The sequence below is a fragment of the Melospiza melodia genome, chromosome 5 (genome assembly GCF_035770615.1).
Source record: "Melospiza melodia melodia isolate bMelMel2 chromosome 5, bMelMel2.pri, whole genome shotgun sequence".
In the NCBI taxonomy this organism is placed as follows: Eukaryota; Metazoa; Chordata; class Aves; order Passeriformes; family Passerellidae; genus Melospiza; species Melospiza melodia.
The window spans coordinates 90,086,757-90,112,794 of record NC_086198.1 but is presented as its reverse complement, the minus strand read 5'-3'; the positions used below and the strand labels follow the sequence as shown (position 1 = coordinate 90,112,794).

The 26,038-nt window shown below is 47.3% G+C and overlaps 1 protein-coding gene across 11 annotated transcripts in view; it reads right to left on the bottom strand.

Annotated features, from left to right (window-relative positions):
- EXOC6B (exocyst complex component 6B) overlaps positions 1 to 26,038 on the bottom strand; it is a 296,107-nt gene that overhangs the window by 228,467 nt on the left and 41,602 nt on the right. For all 11 annotated transcript variants that reach the window (XM_063157788.1, XM_063157789.1, XM_063157782.1 and 8 more), the window contains exons 2-5: positions 13,236 to 13,401; positions 4,698 to 4,745; positions 3,736 to 3,826; positions 3,574 to 3,619 (exon numbers count right to left, since the gene is read on the bottom strand). In XM_063157788.1, coding sequence (XP_063013858.1) covers positions 3,574 to 3,619; positions 3,736 to 3,826; positions 4,698 to 4,745; positions 13,236 to 13,401 — 351 coding nt within the window. The remainder of the gene's footprint in view (positions 1 to 3,573; positions 3,620 to 3,735; positions 3,827 to 4,697; positions 4,746 to 13,235; positions 13,402 to 26,038) is intronic.

Here is a 26,038-nt window from a genome sequence, read left to right as displayed (position 1 = left end):
CACTCTTGGAAAACTATAAATGTTGGAGTCAGAAAATAAACTTCCCTTTTTTCTTTGCCTTGAGAACAGCGGTGTGAGCTTGTGTTCTTTCGTGTCCTACAGCGACACAGGAACCCTGCTGGAACCCTGCTCGGTGGAGCCCAGGGCTCAGGGAATGTTCCTCTGCCTGTCCTGAGATGTCCTCACCTTCAGGAGAACACTGCTTTAACCTTCCATGGAGAAAACTTCCAAGATTTTGTGATGAACTGGAATCTACGAGTGTGTGAAATACAGTAATATAGTTTATCATAGGCTGAAAAACTAAATTTTGGGGTTTTTAGTATGGAGGTGTGTCGCAGACATCTTTTTATGAAAAATCCTTTCCTTAGGATTTTTCTTCCTGAGAAGCTGAGAGGCCTCAGGAGCAAAATGTAAACAATGGTTATCTGCTGCTGTGGAATGCAACAGGTGCATCTGGGTGATTGGCCCATGTTGGATGTTTCTAATTAATAGCCAATCACAGTCAACTGGCTTGGAGAGAGAGTCTGAGGCAGCTGCCTTTGTTATCATTCTTGGCTATTCTATTCTTAGCCAGCCTTCTGATGAAGCCTTTTCTTCTATTCTTTTAGTATAGTTTTAATGATATATATATGATAAAATAATAAATCAGCCTTCTGAAACATGGAGTCAGATCCTCACCTCTTCCCTCAACCTGGGACCCCTGTGAACACGATCACAGAGGTGGATAAAAGATGGAAGATGGAAGACTTGGGGCATTGTCTGATCTCCTTCTTGTTCTTCATCTCCTTGGGGTTGGTCTCTTCTCCCAAGCAATCACGGAGAAGACAAGAGGACACAGCCTCAAGGTGTACCAGGGGAGGTTCAGGCTGGTCATTAGGAGGAATTTATTCAGAAAAAGGATGATGAGATCCTGAAATGGCCTGCCCAGGGAGGTGGGAGATCATCCCTGGAGGTGCTCAAGCAAAGACTGGACATGCCATGGTCTAGTTGGCATGGTAGTCTTTAGTCCTAGGTTGGACTCAATGATCTCAGAGGTCTTTTCCAACCATTTTCTGCTGTGTTGGTGGCACAGGGAGATTGGTCACAAAGAGCCACAATGCAGACGTTGTGTGAACGCACAAATAATTAGTTATTGGTAGAAAGGTAGAAATAAAATATATTCTAATAGTTAATTGGACAAAATAGTTTTAAAAAACCTTAAACCTGTGTGTCTTGTAACTTTTTTAGTACCTTTCTCTTTGTACACCAAGTCTAGAATGTAGATGGTGAGTTGAACTGTTGTAAGAGAAAAAAAAACAACCTGAAAACCAAAAAAAACGTAAGTCCCGTTCATCTCTCAACTCTCAATTCTAGAACTTTTTTAAGTCTCCCCCTCAGTGGGAATTGTCACAGTTTTGGTTCACCCATTTGTGATTTCACCAATTTTGAGATTTCCCAGCCCAATGCACCAAAGAGAGATGGGTTCAGTGATGGCCAATCCCCAGGGCACTCAATTCCTGCCCTGAGACAGGATTAGGAGAAAGGCAAAGCAGGATCAAAACCTTAAAAGGGTATAAAAAATTATTATCACTTATTTTATTATCATCTGTGCATCACTTCTCTAAATGTCTCCTGTGCAAAACCATGACACCTGGTCACTGAGAATTTCAGACTTTCTGTGCTAACAGAATTCAGGAGAGAACGTTGGGAATGCCCAGGGAGGCAGGGACTGACCAGGAGGGACAAACACCCACTGGGGGCTGATATTCCAGGGAATCCTCAGGTCCCATTCCTCCCCAAATCCCCTCATTTTAGTTCTATTATTTAATTTTGGAAGCCTTTTTTGGGAAGAGTTCCCAGAAGGGAGCTGAGCTGTGTCCCAGGCCTGTGTCCCCAGGGCTGAGGGGGAAAAGCAGAATTTGGATAAAATCCAGGGCCAAGGGGGCCTTTTTGGGGTGATTTTCCTGTTCCTGCTGGGGATTTCTCAGCTCCCAGCAGGATGAACAATCCCAGAGAATTCATGGAGCATCCAGGTCTACAAGGGAGGCTGGAGAGGGACTGGGGACAAGGCCTGCAGGGACAGGAGCCAGGGAATGGCTCCCACTGGGAAAGGGGAGATTGGGCTGGGATCTTGGCAAGGAATTCCTGCCTGGGCTGGAATTGCCAGATTTGCTGTGGCTGCCCCTGGATCCCTGGCAGTGCTCACGGCCAGGTTGGAGCACCCTGGGTGTGGAAGTTGTGCCGTTGGCTCATCTTTGGGGTCTCCTCCAACCCAAACCCTTCCAGGATTTTACGATTCCATTTCCCACTGCTTGGAGACCACACAGAGCCAGGGGTAAATAAAAAGGTCTGATCCCTCCAGAGCATCCAGATCCCTCCAGAAATTTTGGACTTTTCCACCATTTTCCACACAGCCATGGCAAAAAAAAAAATCTTTTCTGTCCCTTCCTTAAAATCTGGCCAATTCAGAGAAAAATTCCCTCTCTCCATCCTGATCATTCCTCTACGATCAGCTCCACCTCCAGCTCCTGGCCATGGATTCTCCATTTGGGAGCAGCTTGAGCTGGTTTAGAAACTTTCCCTATTTCCTTCTGTCTGTGGAGTTTATTCTCCAAAACTGATCCCAAACCCTGATGGCAGGACCCCTCCATGGCTGCACATCCTGAAATGATCCAAGTGAGACCTGGAGCAGATAAAAAAGTGGAATATCTTGTGCTGTGTCTGTTCAATGGAGCCATCAAATCCAGACAAAAAGGAACAGGAAAAAAAAAAACAGCCACAGCTCCCAATATTCCTGAAACGTGGATTTCAGCGTGGGTTTGGTCACAAATGAACCAATCCTAATAATGGAGGGGAAAAAGAGAAGCAATTCTCAGCTGCAGCCCCTGGAAATGCTGCCCAGAGGGAGGGCATGGAGCAGCTGGAGGATTCCCTGCAGGAATTCCCAGGGATCAGCTCCAGCTCCCACCCCACATCTGCCACCCTCAGGGCTCCAAAATTGCTCCCTGCTGCTCAAACTAACCAGGATTCCTGCCAAAATCCCAGATTTTCATCCCTCGGCAGACGCAGGGTGGGGAAACTCCTGGATTTACAGCCCAGCATTCCCGAGGCACCAAGTGTTGAGGAATTATTTCCACAGAAGTTTTCTCCCCAATTCCCACCATCTTGATGTTTCCAGCTCTTTGTCTTCCCCCCCCACCACATCCCCTAGGATCTCTCAGATTGGATTAAGATTTGTTTTATGGCGTTCATGGAATAAAATTTAGTTGGTAAAACATCTTGGTTATATGTACAGTATTGAGCTGCCATAAAAACCACGGAGCACCCACCCTCATTCCCAAAATCTGAACCGGCTGCCATCCCCAATATTGAGCTGCCACAAAAAACCAAGGAAACCTTAATTCACCTTAATTCCCCAAATCTGAACCTGCTGCCATCCCCATTCTCAGCTGTACCACAGGAGGATGAGCAGGACTGTGAGGAAAAGCAGCCAAAAACCAGGAAATTTAACCTGAACTGCTGAGATTCTCCTTAAATTACCCAGCACCAAAGAATTCCTTGGACTCTTCCCCTGAACCCCCAGCCCAGATTTACCTCTTGGATTTCATCTGCTCCCGCAGCTTGCTGTACATCTCCAGCACTGGGAAGAGAAGGAAAACACAGCTCTGAGACAGGAGCACACAGCTGGGAATCCAAAAAGGAAACAAAAAATTGGGAATTCCACCAAAGAGCTCCAAAAAGGAGGAGGTTCCTCACCGGGGAGACACAGGGTGAGTTTATCCACCGTGGCTGAGATGTTCCTCTGCTGCAGCCGGCACTGCCTCAGCTCCTGCATGGCCAGGATCAGCTGGAAAAAGGGAAAAAGCTCCCTCAGGATCAGCAGCCACCCCTGGGCTCCATCCCAGGAGCAGCAGAGCCCAAACCCTGCTCTGATAAGGGGCGAGCTCGGGATGGGGGCAGCTCCAGCTGGGGAAGTTCCCTGAACTCCCTGGATTTCAAACAGGGAGCAGCAAACCCAAAGGCATCAAACTGGCCTTGGAGCACATCCTGTGCATTCCAAAATGTTATTTCCCCTTCCCATTTTAGGCATCTCTTCCAAGATTTTTGGTTCTCAAAGGCAGGATGTGGCCGCTCGCTCCTGGGGGATTCTCCTCATCCCAGAGTTAACGGGGATTTCATGGAGGCTCCAGGAAAAAACCTGGGCTGGGGAAAAGGGGAAAACAGGGACACAAGGAGGGAATTCTCACATCCCAAAGTGAACAGGGATATCTCAGGGCTCAGGTTCCAGAGAAAATCCTGGGGTGTGGAAGAAGGAAAACAGGGATAACAAGGCCAGGCTGGACAGGGAATTTTCCTCATTTCTAGCTAAGAGGGATTTTTCACACAGGCTCCAGAGAAAATACTAAAGATGTGAAAAAAGGAAAACAAGTGCACAAGGCTAGGTTGGACAGGGAATTCGTACATCCAAAAGCTAAAAGGGATTATTCAGGGCTCTGACTCCAGAAGAAAATCCTGGGGATGTGGAAAAGGGAAAACCAAGGATACAAGGAGGGAATTCTCACATCCCAAAAGTAACAGGGATTTCTCAGGGTTCTGGTTCCAGAGAAAATCCTGGGATGTGGAAAAAGGAAAACAGAGATACAAGGCCAGGTTGGACAGGGAATTCTCCTTCCCACACCAGTCCAGGCTGCAATCCCAGGACTGGATCCATCACTTACTTCTTTCCCTTCATTCTGCAGCTTCCGGTTGGTGTCTGTCACTTGGTTCTGTGGGGACATTGGGAAAAGCACAGAGCACATGCCATAAATCAGGACAATGTTCTTCCCACCAAAACAAACTGTCCATAAACACCATCCCTCCCTCTCTCCCTCCCCACGGCTCCCATCCCATGGAAAAGCTGTTTATGGCTGAGTTAACAGCCACTGCCACTGGGGGACAAATCCAGGGATTTCCCTCTTTGCCACTGGAGAAAAGGGAAAGGCAACAGGAATTCATTCAGAGGCATGGAAGCCTCAAAATGCTGGAGTTTTCATGGATCCAGTTTGGAAAAGGACACAAGGCCAGGTTGGACAGGGAATTTTCCTCATTTCAAGCTCACAGGGATTTCTCAGGGCTCAGGCTCCAGAGAAAATCCTGAGGATGTGGAAAAGGGAAAAACAAGAACACAAATCCAGGGATTTTCCTCTTTGCCACTGGAGAAAAGGGAAAGGCAACAGGAATTCATTCAGAGGCGTAGAAACCTCAAAGTGCTGGAGTTTTCATGGATCTACATTGGAAAACTCCAGTTTTCACCTGAGTGAGGGAGGAATTAATTCCCTTCCCCATCACCAATAAATTCCATTTAGGTTTTAACTCCTTCATATCCCACCAGGAAAGGATTCTTTACCAGGAGCTTTCCCTACAAATAATTATTTATGTTTATGGAATTTCTTATAAAACTTCATTTGGGATCTTCATCTCCCTCTGGATGGATCCTTGCTCCTGCCTGGTGTAAGATATTTTTATATACCTTGGATAAAAAATCTCCCTATTTTTTCTGGATTATCCCACCAAGCTGGGGCTCAGAGCTGGAAAATTTCCACTTGGCAAAGCTAAGGATTCCCTGGAGAGGGAAGAGCCCAGCCCAGCCCTTCCCAGCCCCAGAAGGACCCACAGGAGAACAAAGGGGATTTGGGGGCTCATCAGGATGGAAAATCAGGAGTTCTCCCATTATTCAGCCAAGGAGTGGGAAGAGAACTTTGGGAATTCTCCCGAGTTCAGGCTGGGACAGCTGGAAAAACCAACCCAAACTTCCAAGCCAATATTCCCAGCTCCAGATCTCTGCCAATTCCTGAGAGAATTCCAGCAGGGTTTCTCAGAGTTCTGAGATTTCACATCACTCTGAGATTTCCATGCCATAAAACCCCTTTTTTTCACCCAAAATCTCCTTCTGCAGCTCCTAAAGCTGGACATGTTCATTTCCAAGCTCATTCCTGTAAAAGGTTTTTTCTGATCCAGGTTCTCTCCACAGTGGGAGCTGCTGCTGCATTCCTGCCCCATTTCAGGAACAAATTCCTGCCTGATTTTCAGAGTTCTGCTCCTTCTGGAAGCAGAACCTTTCCCAGAGCTTGGAAAACACCAAGAGCTGGGAGACAGAGCCCTCAAAGGGCTTCCAGGAGTGGGAGATCTCACAAATCCACCCCAGAGCTTTGCTTCCTTTGGAATAATCATGGAAATGAGGAATTTTTAACAAATTTCATCCCAGCGAAGGAACAGCACATGGGGCTCTCCCTTTCTCCAGGAGGATGGGGATGGAGGAGCAGGAGGAGCTCCAAGGGGGATTGGGAAGATTAAAAAAAAACATCCTGGAGCAAAAATCCAGCAAGGAGCAGCTGAGGGAGCTGGGAAGGGGCTGCAGAATCCCTGAGGGAGCTGGGAAGGGGCTGCAGAATCCCTGAGGGAGCTGGGAAGGGGCTGCAGAATCCCTGAGGGAGCTGGGCAGGGGCTGCACAATCCCTGAGGGAGCTGGGAAGGGGCTGCACAATCCCTGAGGGAGCTGGGAAGGGGCTGCACAATCCCTGAGGGAGCTGGGAAGGGGCTGCACAATCCCTGAGGGAGCTGGGAAGGGGCTGCACAATCCCTGATGGAGCTGGGAAGGGGCTGCACAATCCCTGAGGGAGCTGGGAAGGGGCTGCACAATCCCTGAGGGAGCTGGGCAGGGGCTCAGCCTGGAGCAAAGGAGGCTCAGGGGGCCCTTGTGGCTCTGCACAGCTCCTGCCAGGAGGGGAACAGGGACAGGAGCAGAGGGAACGGCCTCAGGGTGGATTATTGGGAATATTCCACATGGAAAGGGCTGCCCAGCACTGGAAGGAGCTGCAGTGGAGTCTCCATCCCTGGAAGGGTTCAAAACCCTGTGGATGTGGCACTTGGGATGGGCTTTGGTGGCGGCTGGACTTAAAGATCTTGAGCAACTTTTCCAACCTCAGCAATTCCATGATCGCACAATCTCCATCCTTTCTGAGCTCACCAGGTCAGACAGAAGGAAAGCTTTGGATTTATCCATATCAAATTGATTCAGGATCCATTTTTTTGAAACAGGTCCCGGCCCACCACAATTCCCCCCCTGTTCCAGCCTCCCCCAGGAAGGTTTGTGGTGCTCCCAGCAGCAGAATCACCCAACCTCAGAGTTCCCTTCCATTCCCACACCAGCCATGGTGCTTTCCAAGCTTCCCAGGATGGAAAAAAGGAGTTCTCCATGATTTCCCCTCCAGCATCTGCATCCCATCTCTGGCCCTGCTGCAGTAGCTGCAGCCCTGCTGGCTGCCTGCCCTCCCCAAAACCTGCTCATTTCCTTTATGGTGTTTGGAGCTTTTACGAGCAGGAGCCCAGCATCTCCTCCAAAGATTATTTGATTTGCTCAGATCCCGAAAATCCCACCAGGAAAAAGGAATCCGTGTCGGGTAATTTAAAACCACTCCTGAACTGAGGCTGGGGCTGGAGGGGTTTGCTGCTAAAATCCCCCAGCAATCCCAACCCCAGGGAAAAGCAGGGCTGGAGCGGGGCCCTGCACGCTCCAGGATTTTGGGGGGCAGGGGGTCGTGTTTGGGATTGTTCCTGGAGTCTCCAGGCCTGGATGAACACAGGGATGGTTGTTTACACACACCCCGTGCTGCTAAGCTGGGCTTGGCAGAGTTGGGCTTTGCTAAGCCAGGCCAGATGCACGGAGGGGGATGTGACAGTGGTCACAGGGAGGGAAGAGACAAAAATCTTGACACTGTTCAGAAGGCTGATATATTATTTTATGATATACATCACACTAAAACTATACTAAAAAGAACAGAAGCAAAAGCTTCATCTCAGAAGGATGGCTAAGCTAAGAATAGAATAGAAAAGAATGAAAACAAAGGTCTGTGGCTCGGAGAGAGAGAGAGAGCCAGCTCTGCTGTGAGTGGTCACTAATTCTAAACATCCACACGAGACCAATCACAGATCCACCTGTTGCATTCCACAGCAGCAGATAATCAATTTTTGTTCCTGAGGCCTCTAAGTTTCTCAGGAAGAAAAATCCTAAGAAAAAGATTTTCATAAAAAGATGTCTGTGACAGGGGGACAGGCAGGTGGCACGGCAGCGAGTGGGAGCACTCCAGGGGTTTGTGGGGTGAACTGTTCCCTCACCCCCAGAAAAGGGCTCAGAAAGTCCCTGGGATCATCCCAGAGGGGCAGAACGCTGCGAGAGAGGAGCAAGGGCAGCTGGAGAGGAACCCTGGGAATGGAGCCTTGTCACAGATGTATTTTCTGAAAAATCCTTTAGTTAGTATCTTTTCTCCTGAGAAGCTCAGAAGCTTCAGCTTCTCCATGTTTTGGTGCTTTGGAATGTGATTTGGAGAATTGTTTACAAAGCATGTGAATTGTTTTTAGTGATGACCAGTGACAGCCACCTGTGTCGAGGCTGTGAGCAGACACAAGATTTTATTATCATTTTTTCCTTTCCTTTCAAGCTTTCTGATGAAATCCTTTCTTCTGTTCTTTAGAATAGTTTTAATATGTCATTTTCTTTTAATATAATATATATCATAAAATAACAAATCAGCCTTCTGAAACATGGAGTCAGATCCTCATCTCTTCCGTCATCCTGGGACCATCAAACACCACCACAGAGCCACCTCTGGATCTGTCCCTGTCCCTGCTGGTGACATCCACTCCCGAGGGAAGGGACAGTGACCAGAGCCATCCTTCATGCTGCAATCCCAAAAACTGCTCTCAGCTCTCTTCTCTACACATGAGGGAAAATTGATTCCCCAAAAGTGTTGTCCAGCCCTGGCAGGGGTGGAGTGATGATTCCTGAAGGATATAAATCCATGGATGTGGCACCTGGGGACATGGCCTGGGCAGTGCTGGGAATGGTTGGACTCCGAGGGATTTTCCAATCTGAACAATTCTGGGATTCCATGAAACTAAAAAGGAATCATCTCTGGTTTCTGAATGACAGGCCAGAAAGCCGTAGAATTAAAAAGGGCTTGGCAGCCATGTGAGCTGGGATTCCTGGAGAAGGGAGGAAGGACAGCCCCAGCTGGGACAACACTGGGGGAGGTGGGATAAAAATCCACTAGGAATGGCCCAGCTAAGTGAGAGAATCGGGGAATGGGTTGGGTTGGGGGCAACCTTAAATCCCATCCAGTTCCACGGGCAGGGACACCTCCCACTGTCCCAGGTGGATCCAAGCCCCAGTGTCCAACCTGGCCTTGGGCACTGCCAGGGATCCAGGGGCAGCCACAGCAAATCTGGGAATTCCAGCCCAACCCCTGCCCACCCTCCTAGCCAGGAATTCCTTGCCAAGATCCCACCATTCAGTCCATGGCATGAACATGAGGGCAGCTCTTTGCTGAGCCACAGCAGGGCAGCTGGAAATCACAAATCCCAAAATCATCATGGTTGGAAAAGATCACCCAGTCCAACCAGGGCCACCACTGCCCAATGTCCCCAAGTGTCACATCCACAGGGCTGTGAAACCCTCAGGGATGGAGATTCCAAACTTCCCTGGGCACTTTCAATTCCTGACATCCCTTTCCATGAGGAAATTCCTCCCAATATCCAATCTAAACTTCCCCAGGCCCAGCCTGAGGCCTTCCCTCTGCTCCTGTCCCTGTTCCCTGGAGCAGAGCCCGACCCCCCCGGCTGTGCCCTCCTGGCAGGAGCTGTGCAGAGCCACAAGGGCCCCCTGAGCCTCCTTTGCTCCAGGCTGAGCCCCTGCCCAGCTCCCTCAGGGATTGTGCAGCCCCTTCCCAGCTCCCTCAAGGATTCTGCAGCCCCTTCCCAGCTCCCTCAGGGATTGTGCAGCCCCTTCCCAGCTCCCTCAGGGATTGTGCAGCCCATGCCCAGCTCCCTCAGGGATTCTGCAGCCCCTGCCCAGCTCCCTCAGGGATTGTGCAGCCCCTTCCCAGCTTCCTCAGGGACTCTCCGGCCCCTTCCCAGCTCTGTTCCTGCCCTGGCCACACTCCAGCCCCTCCAGGGCTCTCCTCAGCACTGGAGGTGCCCCAGCAGTGCCAGCACAGGGGACAAGGGCACTGCCCTGGCACTGCCACCCCAGAGCTGGCACATCCCAGGGGTCTCTTGCCCACCTGGGCACCTCAGGCTCATGTCCAGCCAGCTGATGCTCAAGGAGATAAACTTCCCAGGGCAGTGCTTGGGGACAAACAGGGACAGAAAACACAGCCCTGAGGTTCTGCTCAGGTTTAGTTCATTTGGGGCCACTCTGAGAGCCCCAGCCACAGAAGGTGACACATCCAGGGCGAGCTAAAACAACAGCAAAAAGGACATTTGTGCAAAAACCCAACCCCAGAGCAGCCCAGAGCACATGAGAGGAGGAGGAGGGAGCAGGGAGGGCCCCGCTGGCTCCTCACGGGTTCAAAGGCCCAGATCAAATGGAGGATGAATGGCTGGAACCAAACCCACTCTCAGCACTCGATCCTCAGATGATTCCCCAGGGAAAGCCTCACAAAGAGGGCCCAGGGTTTCAGAAAGGCTTTTCTGGGGATGTTTTCGCCATGTGCTGTTTTATGGATCACATAGGCCTGGAAATCAAGGGAGATCCTGAGGGGACAGGGATGGACTTCACAGTGAGCCACCAACAAAGGGGCTGGTGGCAGAATGGGAACCAGCTCCAAGCAAACAAACAATGTGCAAGTCTTGGCTGGAAACAATGCCTTGAAAAAATAAAAAAATAAATTTAAAAAAGGGGAAAAAAACCTACTTATTTCATGGTCATTCCAATGGATTCATCCTGCAATGAATTGCTGGGTGAATTCTCCTCAGGACATCCCTCAGGAAGGTGTTCCTGAGAGGAAACCCCATTTTGGGATGAAGACTTGGATGTGTCAAGTAAGAACCCTGCTGGGAAATGCCACAGGTAGTTTTAAATGAATGAATAAATGTGTTAAAAGCAGCACTCAGCACCCTGACTTTGAGTTCTTCCCTTTTCTCCAGAAAATCTGCTTTTTCTGACAGATTTTGTGATTTAGAACTTCGGCTTTTCCAGTCTCCCACACTCCTGAACACCAGGAAAGTTTTTCTCAATTCCCAGGAAGTTCCTTTTCACCAGGACAGGCTCCACTCAGCCAGGAAACCTCCCTGCGCTGCTTCCTGGGGACAAACCACAACTTTTTGGGAGCCACTCGACTCAGCCCCATTCCCTAAGTGACTCTTCAGGCAGGGATTTTGGGTTTCCAGCCCAGGTCCCACCTTGTTCCTGCAGGAAGGGATGGCCCAGACTCTCCCTGCCAAGCCTGGATTTGTGGAGGTAAACCAGGAAGGTTCTGACACTCCTGTGCCCCCCAAATCTGGAATATTTGTATTTTAAGGTACAGGAACCGAGCTGGAGCCCAAAGCACCTCCAACCTCCTGCTCCCTTTTCCTGAAGCCTCTCCAGTTTCCTTCCTGCCCTTCTTCCAAATTGTCATCCTACAAATGACTTTTTCCACACATTACTGAGCGCTTTTCCAAGAACTGGGTAAATCCCACCTTCCCCTCATCTTTCTGCACACTTTTAAAGGCCACAAGACTTATTTTAGCTCAAGAAACTGGGATAAGATCCATGAGGAAAAGCACTTTTCCTAATGAAAACAGGCTTGGCTTGAAATTTCTCGGTGCTTTTAATGCACCACACTGGTCCAGCTTGGCCAAATAATTGCTAAACTTTCAATGACCAACCCATTGCTCCAGGAACAATTAAAATAAATATTTATATTTCTTTTTTTTTTTTTTTTTTTTTTTTTAATAGAAATGTCCTGGATAAAAGGAGAAAAGATTGATGTGGTTCTGAGAATCCCAGAGTGCCTGGGATGGGGCCACCTAAAAAGAGCTGCCCAGGGCAGTGTCAGGGCAGGATTTTCACAGAACTCACAGGGTTGGAAGAGACCTTAAAGATACCAAATCCAACCCCAACTGAACCCTGGCACCCAGTGCCACATCCAGGCTGCGTTAAACACACCCAGGGATGGGGACTCCACCACCTCTCTGGGCAGAACATTCCAGAACTTTATCACCCTGACGCCTCAGGTTTGAGCTTTTCTATTTTTCACATTCTCCGCTGCTTAATGTGTGGGTCTGGGTTCATATTATGGGATGGTGACAAAACAATTCCTTCTCTAGCTGGGCACCAAGGACAAATGACCCAAATCTCAGCCCTGGAGCACAAACACCGTGGGCTGAGAGAGAAAAACAAGCAGGGTGGGACTGCATGGGCTAAAGCTGCAATGGGACAATGAACTGCAAGGTGCAAATGGAGCAGAACTGATCACAGTGACAGATCCCCGGAGCGCTCGTGCATTTTGGGACCATTTTGGGTCATCCTGGGTTCATTTTGGGACCATTTTGGTTCATCTTGGGTGCAGCCCTGGCTGGGCTCTTGTGCTGCCCCAGGTGGATCCATTGAGAAGATCCTTTTAACAAATCCCTGCTTTATTCTTTAACTCTGTTCTGCCTCTGTTCCAGCTCAGCCTTCCCAAGGCATCAACCCTTCCTGTAGATCACTTTTCCGTGCTATCCAGCCTGTATTTTCACTGTAAGAGCCTAAATGAGGGATGTGGGACTCCAGGCAGCTTCTCAAAATGCAGTTTATTCCATCCAAGAGGTTACAGCAGTGCAGGGTTGTGGGTGACAGAGCTGTGCCCACAGCTGTCAGCTCCAGCTGCAGGCAGGCCTGGACACCCTTAGTTTAGGTTACAAATGCATTATAGACTTTTTTTTTTGGTTACATTTCATTATAAACTTTTCGTTTGGTTACAATGCATTATATACTTTCCTTTGCTGAGTATCTCAATACAGCAGAACCAATCTACACCTTAACTTTTATCTCTAGCCTATCATAACTCCTGTAATTACCATATTCATGTCACTGTTCTCCAATCACTGAAAGTCAGTACATTACAGTTTAAGCTAGAAGTTGGTTTTTTTCAGTTTTCTGGCAGTGCAAAATTCTGAGACCTTTTTTCTACTTGCCACATTTGCTGCCTTGTTTGCCTGTGCTCTCCTTCTGCTTGGTAAAAACATCTTCTTGTTTGGGGTGGGTTTATCCTCTGCTCTAAGCCATAAAAACCCCTTCTAACTAACACAACCTCTGCCTCCTTGGTTATCCAGTGAGACTGGCTCAGCAATTCTTTTCTTCTGTATCAAAACTTGCTTTAATTTCTATTCCTTCATCAGACTCTACATTTAAAAATCTTTCTGCCAAACATCTGTGAGACTTCCTTGTCAAACTTTCATCCTTCCCAACATCTCACCTTGAGTTTCTGGGCCTCTCCCCGGACCTTGAGCAGCTCGGTGATGGAGTCCACGAAGCCCTGGTAGTGGAAGTTGCACATCTTCTCGATCTCGCGGTCGTGGTTGCGGATCCGCGCCTCCAGCTTCTCCATGAAGCGCCCGTGCTCCTCCCCATCGTACACAGACCTGCAGGGACAGCCAGATCAGCACCCCAGAGCAGCACTCCTAGATCAGCACCCCCAGAGCAGCACTCCCCCAGAGCAGCACCCCCAGAGCAGGATTCCTAGATCAGCACCCCCAGAGCAGCACCCCAGATCAGCACCCCCCCAGATCAGCACCCCAGAGCAGCACTCCTAGATCAGCACCCCCAGAGCAGCACCCCCAGATCAGCACTCCCCCAGATCAGCACCTTCAGCCCAGCACTCCCCCAGATCAGCACTCCCCCAGATCGGCACCCCAGAGCAGCACCCCCAGAGCAGCACTCCCCCAGATCAGCACCTTCAGCCCAGCACTCCCCCAGATCAGCACCCCCAGAGCAGCACTCCTAGATCAGCACCCCCAGATCAGCACTCCCCCAGATCAGCACCCCCAGATCAGCACCCCCAGATCAGCACCTTCAGCCCAGCACTCCCCCAGATCAGCACCCCCAGATCAGCACCCCAGATCAGCACTCCCCCAGATCAGCACCCCCAGATCAGCACCCCCCCAGATCAGCACCCCCAGATCAGCACCCCCAGAGCAGCACTCCCCCAGAGCAGCACCCCCAGAGCAGCACCCCCAGAGCAGCACTCCCCCAGATCAGCACCTTCAGCCCAGCACTCCCCCAGATCAGCACCCCAGAGCAGCACTCCCCCAGAGCAGCACCCCCCCAGATCAGCACCCCCAGAGCAGCACCCCAGAGCAGCACTCCCCCAGAGCAGCACCCCCAGATCAGCACCCCCAGAGCAGCACCCCCCCAGGTCAGCACCTTCAGCCCAGCACTCCTAGATCAGCACCCCCAGCTCTGCTGCCAGGATCCACCAGGAACATCCAAAATCTGACCCCAGAAATGTCCTCTGGACATCCCAGATCAGCATCACCAGCTCAGCACTGCCAGATGAGCACCCCCAGCTCTGCTGCCAGGAACATCCAAAGTCTGACCCCAAAAACACCCCCTGGACACACCAAATCAGCACCGCCAGCTCAGCACCCCCAGCTCAGCACCCTCAGCTCTGCTGCCAGGAACATCCAGAATCTAACACCAAAAATGTCCTCTGGACACACCAAATCAGCACCTTCAGCTCAGCACCCCCAGCTCTGCTGCCAAGATCTACCAGGAACATCCAAAATCTGACCCCAGAAATGTCCTCTGGACATTCCGAATCAGCATCTCCAGCTCAGCACCCCCAGCTCTGCTGCCAGGAACATCCAGAATCTAACACCAAAAATGTCCTCTGGACACACAAAATCAGCACCTTCAGCTCAGCACCCCCAGCTCTGCTGCCAAGATCTACCAGGAACATCCAGAACTTCACCCCAAAAGGTACAAAAAGGAATGTTCCTCACCCAGGAATATCCAAAACCGGACCCCAAAAACATCCTCTGGAGATCCCAGCTCAGCATCCCCAGCTCTGCTGCCAGGATTTATGAAGAACATCCAAACCTGACCCCAAAAACAGCCTCTGGACATCCCAGTTCAGCATCTCCAGCTTGGCTGCCAGGATCCACCAGGAACATCCAAAACCTCACCCCAAAAGGAACAAAAATTAATGTTCCTCACACAGGGACATCCAAAACCCGACCCCAAAAACGCCCTCCTGGGACAAAGGTACAGGTCATAAACCAGGTATTAAATTGGGGTTTAAAATGTTTCTATTCCAAGTTTACTTTTCCTTTTTCACCATTTTGTGTTCCCAGATAAACCAGACAAGCCCAAACCAGGCCTGAAATGTTTCTATTCCACCTTTTTTCTCCTTTTTCCATCATTTTGGTGTTCCCTAAGAGACAAACCAAGCCCAAAACGTTTCTATTCCAACCTTTCTTTTCATTTTTACATCACTTTGGTGTCCCCTGAGAGACAAGAACAACCCAGCAGGACCTGAAATGTTTCCATTCCAACCCTTTTTTTTTCCTTATCCCATCTCTCCCCGCCCTCCTTCAGCTTCAAATTAAATGTAAGGATAGAAGTTAAACCCAAATTTCTATCCCTCAAATGTTTCCCTGGAAAGCAGAAGGACCAAGTCTCACTCTGGGAATTCCAGGGTTGTTTTCCTGTTTTTTTACACCAAATATGGATATTTTTAATGGACTGTGGCAATCCCACCCTTGGCCCTGCCTTTGGGAAATTTTGGCTCCTAAATCTGAATTCCCTCCCAGCCCAAGAGTTAAGCTTGGAGTGAGGATTATGGATTTGAGCTTGGGCCAGATGTTAGGGAAAAATTAGGGATAGAGCAGATTCCAGGCAGCCTTTGGAGAGAAAAGATGGGAATGACAAAGAGAAAAGATGGGAATAACCAGAGAGAAGAGATGGGAATGACAGAGAGAAAAGATGGGAATGACCAGAGAGAAAAGATGGGAATAACCAGAGAGAAGAGATGGGAATGACCAAAGATAAAAGATGGGAATGACAAAGAGAAAAGATGGGAATGACAAAGAGAAAAGATGGGAATGACCAGAGGAAAGATGGGAATGAGCAGAAAGAAAATATGGGAATGACCAAAGATAAAAGATGGGAATGACCAGAGGAAAGATGGGAATGACCAAAGATAAAAGACAGGAATGACCAGAGAGAAAAGATGGGAATGACCAGAGAGAAAATATGGGAATAACAGAGTTGACCAAGATGTGACAATGAAATATTAAAAATCATTAATCAGTGATCATTAAAAACTCATTAAGCAGTGAGGAGCAACATTCCAGAGGGAACCCCAGGAATGCAGGTGGACACAGGAAATCCTTTCTCCTGCACTGGGATCTGCGCTCTCCCTTTGGAGAATCCCATCCCTAAAATCCACACAGGCCCCCAAGAAACAGGAAAAATCCCAAGACAGAGCTAAAAGCTGGGAAAAATCTATTTAGTTATTATTCTTTCGGGCCATTTAATTTCTGCGGGTTGTGTACAAGATTCTCAGTGTCAAAACCAAAATTCCAGAATTGTAAAATCTCATTAAATTCAGTGTGAGAGAACCCAGACACCCAGAGCAGGTGATGGAGAGGGCATTGCCTTCTCCTGCTCGGTCTAAAAGTGCCAAAAAGAGAGAAAACCTCCTCAGATCACATGAGAGGCAGCACTGGAGCGGGGCTGCTGGATTTTCATTGAAGTTTGGTGGAGTTTTGGCGGCGGAAATGTGAAATTTGGAGCCCGAGTGCCATCTAGTGCTGCACGGCCTCCTAGCAGGGTCCCAGTGACTCCAAAGATCTCAGCTCAAAAACGAGAATTCCAATTAAAAAAAATAAAGGTGGATAAGTTGTGTCTGCACACTCAGGGATAAATGAAACAATAATGAAACAATAAAAACCCCACAGCAGCAATGATGTGCTTGTGCTCAAAGGCAAATCTGGGATTTACATCTGAAAATGGGGGGGGGAAAAACACCTCAAATTTACTTAAAATGTCCAGGAAAAATTCCCTTTGGAGGTGGCAAAGTTAAGGAATAAATATCTGATTACTAAACCCCTTTGGTTATTAGAAATTCTATTATTTTATTCATTTTCAGCCAAATTTCAGTGTGGAAAAAATAAAGTTTGGTGTCAGACAGGAAGGAAACACCAGCACACGATGGGAAGCTCTTCCCTCCTGAGCTCTCCTGACCCTCCAGAATTCCTTTTCCAGGAAAATTCAGCTCTCCTGACCCTCCAGGATCCCTTTTCCAGGAAAATCCAGTATTGAACCTTCCCTTCTGATCTTTCCTGACCCTCCAGAATTCATTTTCCACAAAAATCCAGCCCTCCTAAGCTCTCCTGCTCGTCCAGGATCATTTTCCCAAGGAAAATCCAGCCCTGGCTCTTCCCTCCTGAGCTCTCCTGCTCCTCTAAGATCATTTTTCCCGGAAAATCCTGTCTTGAACCTTCTCTCCTGAAAATCCAGCCCTTCTGAGCTCTCCTGACCCCCAGAATTCCTTTTCCAGGAAAATCCAGCCCTTCTGAGCTCTTCTGACCCTCCAGGATCTTTTCCCAGGAAAATCCAGTCTTGGTCCTTCCCTCCTGAGCTCTCCTGACCCTCCAGGATCTTCTTCCAGGAATATTCAGCCCTCCTGACTCTCCAAGATCCCTTTTCCAGGAAAATCCAGTCCTGGCTCTTCCCTTCTGAGCTCTCCTGCTCCTCCAGAATTCCTTTTCCAGGAAAATTCAGCCCTCCTGAGCTCTCCTGCTCCCCCAGGATAATTTTTCCAGGAAAATCCAACCTTCAACCTTCCCTCCTGAGCTCTCCTGACCCTCCAGGATCCTCTTCCCAAAGAAAATCCAGCCCTGGCTCTTCCCTTCTGAGCTCTCCTGACCTTCCAGAATTCATTTTCCAGGAAAATCCAGCTCTTCTGTTTCTCCAGGATCCTTTTCCAGGAAAATCCAGCCCTGGTCCTTTCCCTTCTGAGCTCTCCTGACCCTCCAGAATTCATTTTCCAGGAAAATCCAGCCCTCCTGAGCTCTGCTGCTCCTCCAGGACCATTTTTCCAGTTCCAGGATGGAACCAGAGCCAGGGCAGCCCCAGCTCCAGGCACTCCAAAGGTGCAGGATGGACATTCCAGAGTTTTGGGATGGGGCTGCCTCCTCCCACAGGAGAGCTCAGAGCCCCCCTGGTGCCTCTCACCTCAAAATAATCAACATTAATTACTCGGTTTGGGGGTGCAAAGAACGAACCTCGCCCCAAAACACCCCAAAATCCCAAATTCCACCATCACCTTCCTCCCACCCTTCCAACTTCCTCAGCCTTGGAAAATCCTTGGGAAATAAAATTGCCATATTTAAAATTTTTGGTCCTTTCTCAAATATAAAAGTTCTATGAACACACCAAGTTTGGCCAACAATGATTTTTTAACCTGTTGAGTTTGGGGGTTGTTTTTATTCATATTCACAATCTTGGTGATTCTCTCAAAACCAGGAGTTTTAGGAACACACCAAGTTTGGCAAATAATGATTTTTTTAACCTGTTGTTGGGGTTTTTTCCCCATATTTACAATTATTGGTGCCTCTCTCAAATACAGGAGTTTTACGAACACGCTAAATTTGGCAAATATTAATTTTTTAACCTGTTGAGTTTGGGAGGTTTTTTTTTCCATATTCACAATTTTGGTGCATCTCAAATACAGAATTTTTATGAACACAACAAGTTTGACAAATAATGATTTTTAACCTGTTGAGTTTGGGGTTTTTTCCCATATTTACAATATTTGATGCCTCTTTCATATACAAAAGTTTTATGAACACACCAAGTTTGACAGATTTCCTCATTTTCCCATCCCTCAATCCCACAGAAATGTTTTTCTACCCCTGGCTAATTAATCCAGGCTAACACAATTTAGAACAGCACAGGAATTTCAGAAAGAAATAAAATGCATTAAAATAAAAGTTGAAATATAAAAGTAGAGCCCTTCTTATTCTGGCCTAAATTATTATTAATAAAACCGTAGGAAATAGATTTGCAGAAAATTTTTAAAACTTGACAGAAGGTTGCATTAATATACAAATTTTGAGGTGAGAAATGTTGACTTAGAAATGCTATAAAATAAGACAGATACTATTGAGAGAGAAATTAAATTAGAAATAAGTTTTCTAAATATGAGTTTATTAAAAAGATTAAATATTTTAGAGAAATAATTATAAAAGATCAATTGTAGTAAGATTTATGAGGATTTTAGATTATTATTAGATTTTAGATAATTTATATTAATAATTTTTAAGTATTTATAGTAAAGTGCAATAAAAGTTGGTAAATTAAAAAATACTTAATGTAATTAAGAAATAATCCGCTTCTGATTATTAACATAACATATATATATAACATTTATATATATGTTATATATATATATAGATATTTATAATTTATAAATTGTAACATCTCTATTGTCTCAGCCTTCATATGGGACTAAAACTAAAATAAAATGTTTAAAACACCTCTCAGTTACCCCATCTCTAAGTCAAACCAGAGCATAATCCAACAGAAAACAAGAATTAAGCTCGGTTTAGGCTCCTCCTGCTGGTTTTGCAAACAGATTGGGACAGAGGTACAGAAAACCATCCTGGAGGCTTTTTTAATTTTGCTTCTTTGCCAAAAATAAAGAAGTGCTGGTGAGAAAAGCTGCTCCACAAAAAAAAAGGTGCTCCAAAAAAGGGTTTTGGTGGAAAAATGCTGAGCCAGAGGGGTACAGCCAGAGGGTCCCACAGGCCTGAACCTCCCTGCAGCTCCAAACTATGGAAAAGGCCTTGAAATTCCTGGGATTGAGCTGTGGGGTTTCATCATTTCAGTATCCATTAAAAATCCACTTCAGTTTTGGTTTGGTTTTTATTTTTTTGGTTTTTTTTTTTTAAGGTCAAACTGGGAAAAAAAAACTCTTTCCAGGAAAGGCACAAGTGGATGGGGAGCTGCCATGTGCAGCCAGGAGTTCCTGCAAAGTTTATCCCCCAAAACAGGGACAAAACAAAGCTTGGAGCAAAGGGAGCTGCCAGGAGACTGAGAGGGGAAGATCGGCCTGTGCCAGGGGTCAGGAAGGCATGGAATATCCACAGGGATCAGGGATTAAACCCCTGGCATTGCCAGGCACCCCAAAATCCACCCTGTGCCAGGGTCAGAAAGTCATGGGATATCCTGAGATCCACAGGGATCATCCAGCCCAGCCCCAGAATAGACCCCACAACGACCTCAGCCTGTGCCATGGGTCAGGAACCCATGGAATATCCACAGAGGTCAGGGATCGAACCCCTGGCATTGCCAAACACCACACAATCCACCCCTGAGAGGGTCAGAAAGTCTCGGGATATCTACAGGGATCACGCATCCAACCCCTGGCATTGCCAAATCCAGAATCCCACCCTGTGCCAGGGGTCAGGAAGTCATGGGATAACCATAGGGGTCAGGGATTAAACCCTTGGCATTGCCAGGCACCCCAAAATCCACCCCTGACCGGGTCAGAAAGCCATGAAATATCCACAGGCATCATCCATCCAGCCCCTGGCACTGCCAGGCACCCCAAAATCCCATCATGTGCCATGGAATAACCCGAGATCCGCAGGGATTGTCCAGCCCAGCCCCAGGCCCTGCCCAGACACCCCAAAATCCCAGCCTGTGCTGGGGACAGAAAGTGATGGGATATCCACAGGGATCAGGGATCACACCCCCGGCATTGCAAAATCCAAAATCCAGCCTGTGCCATGGAATAACCCGAGATCCACAGGGATCATCCATCCAACCTCCAGGCATTGCCAGGCACCCCAAAATCCACCCCTGACCGGGTCAGAAAGCCATGGAATATCCACAGGGATCATCCATGCAGCCCCTGGCACTGCCAGGCACCCCAAAATCCACCCTGTGCCAGGGGTCAGGAAGGCATGGGACATCCACAGGGATCAGGGATTAAACCCCTGGCATTGCAAAATCCAAAATCCAGCCTGTGCCATGGAATAACCCGAGATCCGCAGGGATCACCCATCCAACATCCAGGCATTGCCAGGCACCCCAAAATCCACCCCTGACCGGGTCAGAAAGCCATGGAATATCCACAGGGATCATCCATCCAGCCCCTGGCACTGCCAGGCACCCCAAAATCCCATCATGTGCCATGGAATAACCCGAGATCCGCAGGGATCATCCATCCAACCTCCAGGCATTGCCAAGCACCCCAAAATCCACCCTGTGCCAGGGGTCAGAAAGTCATGGAATATCCTCAGATCCACAGGGACCACACCCGTGGCACTGCCAGGCACCCCAAAATCCCACTCATGCCAGGAGGCAGAAAGTCATGGTAAGTCCACAGAGATCATCCATCCAAGCCCTGGCACCCCAAAATCCATCCTATGCCAGGGGTCGGGAAACCATGGAATATCCTGAGACACACAGGGATCATCCATCCAAGCCCTGGCACCCCGCAAGCCACCCTTGCCAGGAGTCAGGAAGTCATGGAATACCCACAGGGGTCAGGGATCACACCCCTGGCATTGCCAAATCCAAAATCCACCCTGTGCCAGGGGTCAGGAAGGCATGGAATATCCACAGGAATCAGGGATTAAATCCCTGGCATTGCCAAATCCAAAATCCACCCTGTGCCAGGGGTCAGGAAGCCATGGAATATCCACAGGGATCAGGGATCGCACCCCTGGCACTGCCAGGCACCCCAAAATCCACCATGTGCCAGAGTCAGAAAGACTCTGTGGAATATCCTCAGATCCACAGGGATCACACCCCTGGCATTGCCAGGCACCTCAAAATCCACCCCTGCCAGGGGTCAGAAAGTCATGGGATGTCCTGAGACCCACAGAGATCATGGATCAAACCCCTGGAATTGCCAAATCCAAAATCCCATCCTGTGCCAAGGGGTTAGAAAGTCATGGAATATCCACAGGGATCAGGGATTAAACCCCTGGCACTGCCAGGCACCCCAAAATCCCATGCTGTGCCATGGAATATCCTGAGAGCCACAGGGATCATCCATCCAGCCCTGTCCCTGCCCAGACCCCCCCCGAATCCCACCTGGGCATCCCTGGCAGTGCTGTCCCAACGCTCCTGGAGCTCCGGCAGCCTCGGGAACGTTCTCACTGCCTGGGCAGTGCCAGCACCCTCTGGGTGAGGAACCTTTCCCAAAATCCAACCTAAACCTGCCCTGGAGCAGCTCCCTGCTCCCGTCCTGTCCCAGAGAAGGGACAGGAGGGATGGGAGGTGAACATCCCACGTCCCACATCTCGCCCCCATCCTGCCCCACCAGCCCCTGAGCCCTCCCCCGGGTCCTCAGCCCCTTCTCCACCCACAGCAGCCAAAACTGGGGGAGATTTGGGGGCTACAGCCCAGAAAAACCCACCAAGCTCAGCTGGAAACCTCCTTCAGACAAGAGGGTACAGTGCCAGGGTGGTTTGCGTGGCAAGGGACCTAAATTTGGGATTTACATCTGAAAATGGGGAAAAAACCCACCTCAAAGTTACTTAAAATGTCCAGGAAAAATTCCCTTTGGAGGTGGCAAAGTTAAGGAATAAATATCTGATTACTAAACCCCTTTGGTTATTAGAAATTCTATTATTTTATTCATTTTCAGCCAAACTTCAGTGTGGAAAAAATAAAGTTTGGTGTCAGACAGGAAGGAAACACCAGCACACGATGGGAAGCTCTTCCCTCCTGAGCTCTCCTGCTCCTCCAGGATCATTTTTCCAGAAAAATCCAGCCCTTCTGAGCTCTCCTGCTCCTCCAGAATTCCTTTTCCAGGAAAATCCACTCCTGGTCCCTCCCTCCTGAGCTCTCCTGCTCCTCCAGGATCATTCTTCCAAAACCAGGAGGGAACAATTCCCTTTGGGGCTAAGAAATAAATATCTGCTGACTAAACCCCTTTGCTTATTAGACAATTCTATTATTTTATTCCTTTTTTAGCCAAATTTTAGTGCAAAAAAAAAAAAAAACAAAGTTTGGTGTGGCATCCCTGCCATGGCAGGGACATCTCCAGGTGCTCCAAGCCCCAATTCCTCATCCCTGGAATGTCCAGGACCAGGCTGGACAGGGCTTGGAGCACCTGGGACAGCGGGGATGGACCTGGAAGGGCTCTGAGGTCCCAAAACCCCCCCTGACCCCAAAACCCAGAGCACAGAGCCCCAGGCAGGGCCCATCCCAGCAAGGAACTGAAATAAATTCAGCTGGAAGTGCAGAGGGGGGAAATCTGTGGAGATGGAATGACAGAACTCCGGGACAATGCAGGGAGGACGAGCTGGGGACAGAGCAACACCAGTGGCTTTTGTTCCCAATTAACAGAGGAACAAATTCCTCAGGCTGCTGCAGGCTGCAATTCTCTTTTTTCCCCCTTTTTAAACCTTCTGTAGTGGTTTGAGTCCCTCAGAAACATTTTCTTCTCATTAAGTGACATAAAAGCATTAGCAGTTTGTTTAATCTCAGCCTAAGTTTTGTCATAAACAAATTAACTACTGAGCACGGCAGAAAAACAACAGTGACCCCAGGAGTGGTGCAACAGCCCTGGAAAAAAGGGCAAAAAAGGTTAAAAATGAATGCCTGCCCAGGATGGGACTGGCAGCAGTTTAAACCTTGTGATTCTGAGGTTCATCCAATCAGGACAGCAGCAAAAATCCAAAAAAAAAACCCCAAAGATTTCCCATTGAGGTGGTGGGGAAAGCGAGGGGAGAATTCATTTATTGTTTTCATTCTGCCAATCAATCAAGAATTGATTTAAGGCCAGAATTGAAGGCAAAAATTTAAACCCAAAATCTAAGACCAAATCAAAAATTAAGCTCAACATTTAAATCCCAAATTTAAGTCCAGAATTTAATTAAGGACCAGATCCGAAGCCCAAAATCAAGCCCAAAACTTAAACTCTAAAATTTAAACCCCAAATTTAAATCTTCAAATTTAAACCCCAAATTTAAGCCCAGAACTTAAAGCCCAGAACTGAAGCCCAAAATCAAACCCAAAATTTAAACACCAAAATTTAAACCCCAAAAAACCCAGATTTAAGCCTAGAACTGATTAAACCTCAAAACCCAGATTAAGCCTAGAACTGAATTAAAGCCCAGAACTGAAGCTCAAAATCAAGCCTGAAATTTAAACCCCAGAATTTAAACCCCAAATTTAAGCCCAGAACTAAACTCCAAAATTTAAACTCAAAACTTAAACCCCAATTTAATTTAATTTAAGAATTTTAGAATTTAATTAAAGCCCAGAACTGAAGCCCAAAATCAAACCCAAAACTCAAACCCCAAATTTAATCCCTAAAATTTAACCCCTAAAATTTAAACCCCAAATTAAAGCTCAGAACTAAAGCCCAAAATTGAAGCTCAAAATTTAAACCCCAAATTTAAGCCTAGAACTGAATTAAAGCCCAGAACCAAACCCCAAAATTTAAACCCAGAACTGAATTAAAGTCCAGAACTGAAGCCCAAAATTTAAACCCCAAATCAAGCCTCAAATTTAAGCTCAACATTTAAATCCCAAATTGAAGCCCAGAACTGAATTAAAGCCCAGAACTGAAGCCCAAATTCAAGCCCAAAATTTCAGCTCAAAATGTAAAGACAAAATCTAAGCCCACTCTGCCGTGTCCTGTCACCCACACAGGTCCACACTTACACCAAAATTACAGAAAATTTGATTTTTTGTCCTTTTTGGCAGATAGAAAATCCTCAATCCTAAAGCTAAAATCATTCCCAGGTGGATTTGTCCCCCTCCTCCTCCTCAGACATTTCCCTCCCATCCAATTCCCAGTTTCCCACAGAAATCATTTCAGTCTGGAAAATTCCACAGAACACCAGGGACAGCGCCCAGTACTGCCAGGTGGAAAACAAAGCAGGAGAACACCACCAAAGTTGATTTTCATAATAATTAAGTTGATTTTTGCATAATAATAATAATAATAATAATAATAATAATAATAATAATAATAATAATAATAATAATAATAATAATAATAATAATAATAATAATAATAATATAACCACCTTGTTTTCCAGCTGGAACACCTCAGTCCTAGGCAGGAATGGCAGGAATTCCCAATTTATTCCTGGGAATATTTGGGATCAGGAATTCGGGAATTTTGGGAATATTTGGGATGGGGGAATTCCAGGATTTGGGAATTTTGGGATAGGGAATTCCAAGATTGGGGGATTTCTGAGAATATTTGACAAAATTTCATCATTTATTCAGTGGTATCTGACACAGCAAATCCCGGAATTCCTGAATCCCATAATTCCATCATTTCCCTCCCTAAATATTCCCAAAATTCTCAAATCCCGGAATTCCTGAATCCCAAAATTCCAGAATTTCCCATCCCAAATATTCCCAAAATTCTCAAATGCAAGAATTCCTGAATCCCCAAATTCCAAAATTTCCCATCCCAAATATTCCCCAAATTCCAGAATTTCCCATCCCAAATATTCCCAAAATTCTCAAATCCTAGAATTCCTGAATCCTGAAATTCCGGAATTTTCCACCCCAAATATTCCCAAAATTCTCAAATCCACGAATTCCTGAATCCTGAAATTCCAGAATTTTCCACCCCAAATATTCCCAAAATTCTCAAATCATGGAATTCCTGAATCCCCAAATTCCCCATCCCAAATATTCCCAAAATTCTCAAATCCAAGAATTCCTGAATCCGGAAATTCCGGTATTCCCCATCCCAAATATTCCCAAAATTTTCAAATCCAAGAATTCCTGAATCCAAAAATTCCAGAATTTCTCACCCCAAATATTCCCAAAATTCTCAAATCATGGAATTCCTGAATCCAAAAATTCCAGAATTTCCCACCCCAAATATTCCCAAAATTCTCAAATCCACGAATTTCTGAATCCAAAAATTCCAGAATTTCCCACCCCAAATATTCCCAAAATTATGGCAAATCACAGAATTCCTGAATCCTGAAATTCCAGAATTTCCCACCCCAAATATTCCCAAAATTCTCAAATCACGGAATTCCTGAATCCTGAAATTCCAGAATTTCCCATCTCAAATATTCCCAAAATTCCCAAATCCCAGAATTCCTGAATCCTGAAATTCCGGAATTTCCCATCCCAAATATTCCCAAAATTCCCAAATCCCAGAATTCCTGAATCCAAAATTCCAGAATTTCCCATCCCAAATATTCCCAAAATTCCCAAATCCAAGAATTCCTGAATCCTGAAATTCTGGAATTTCCCATCCCAAATATTTTCAAA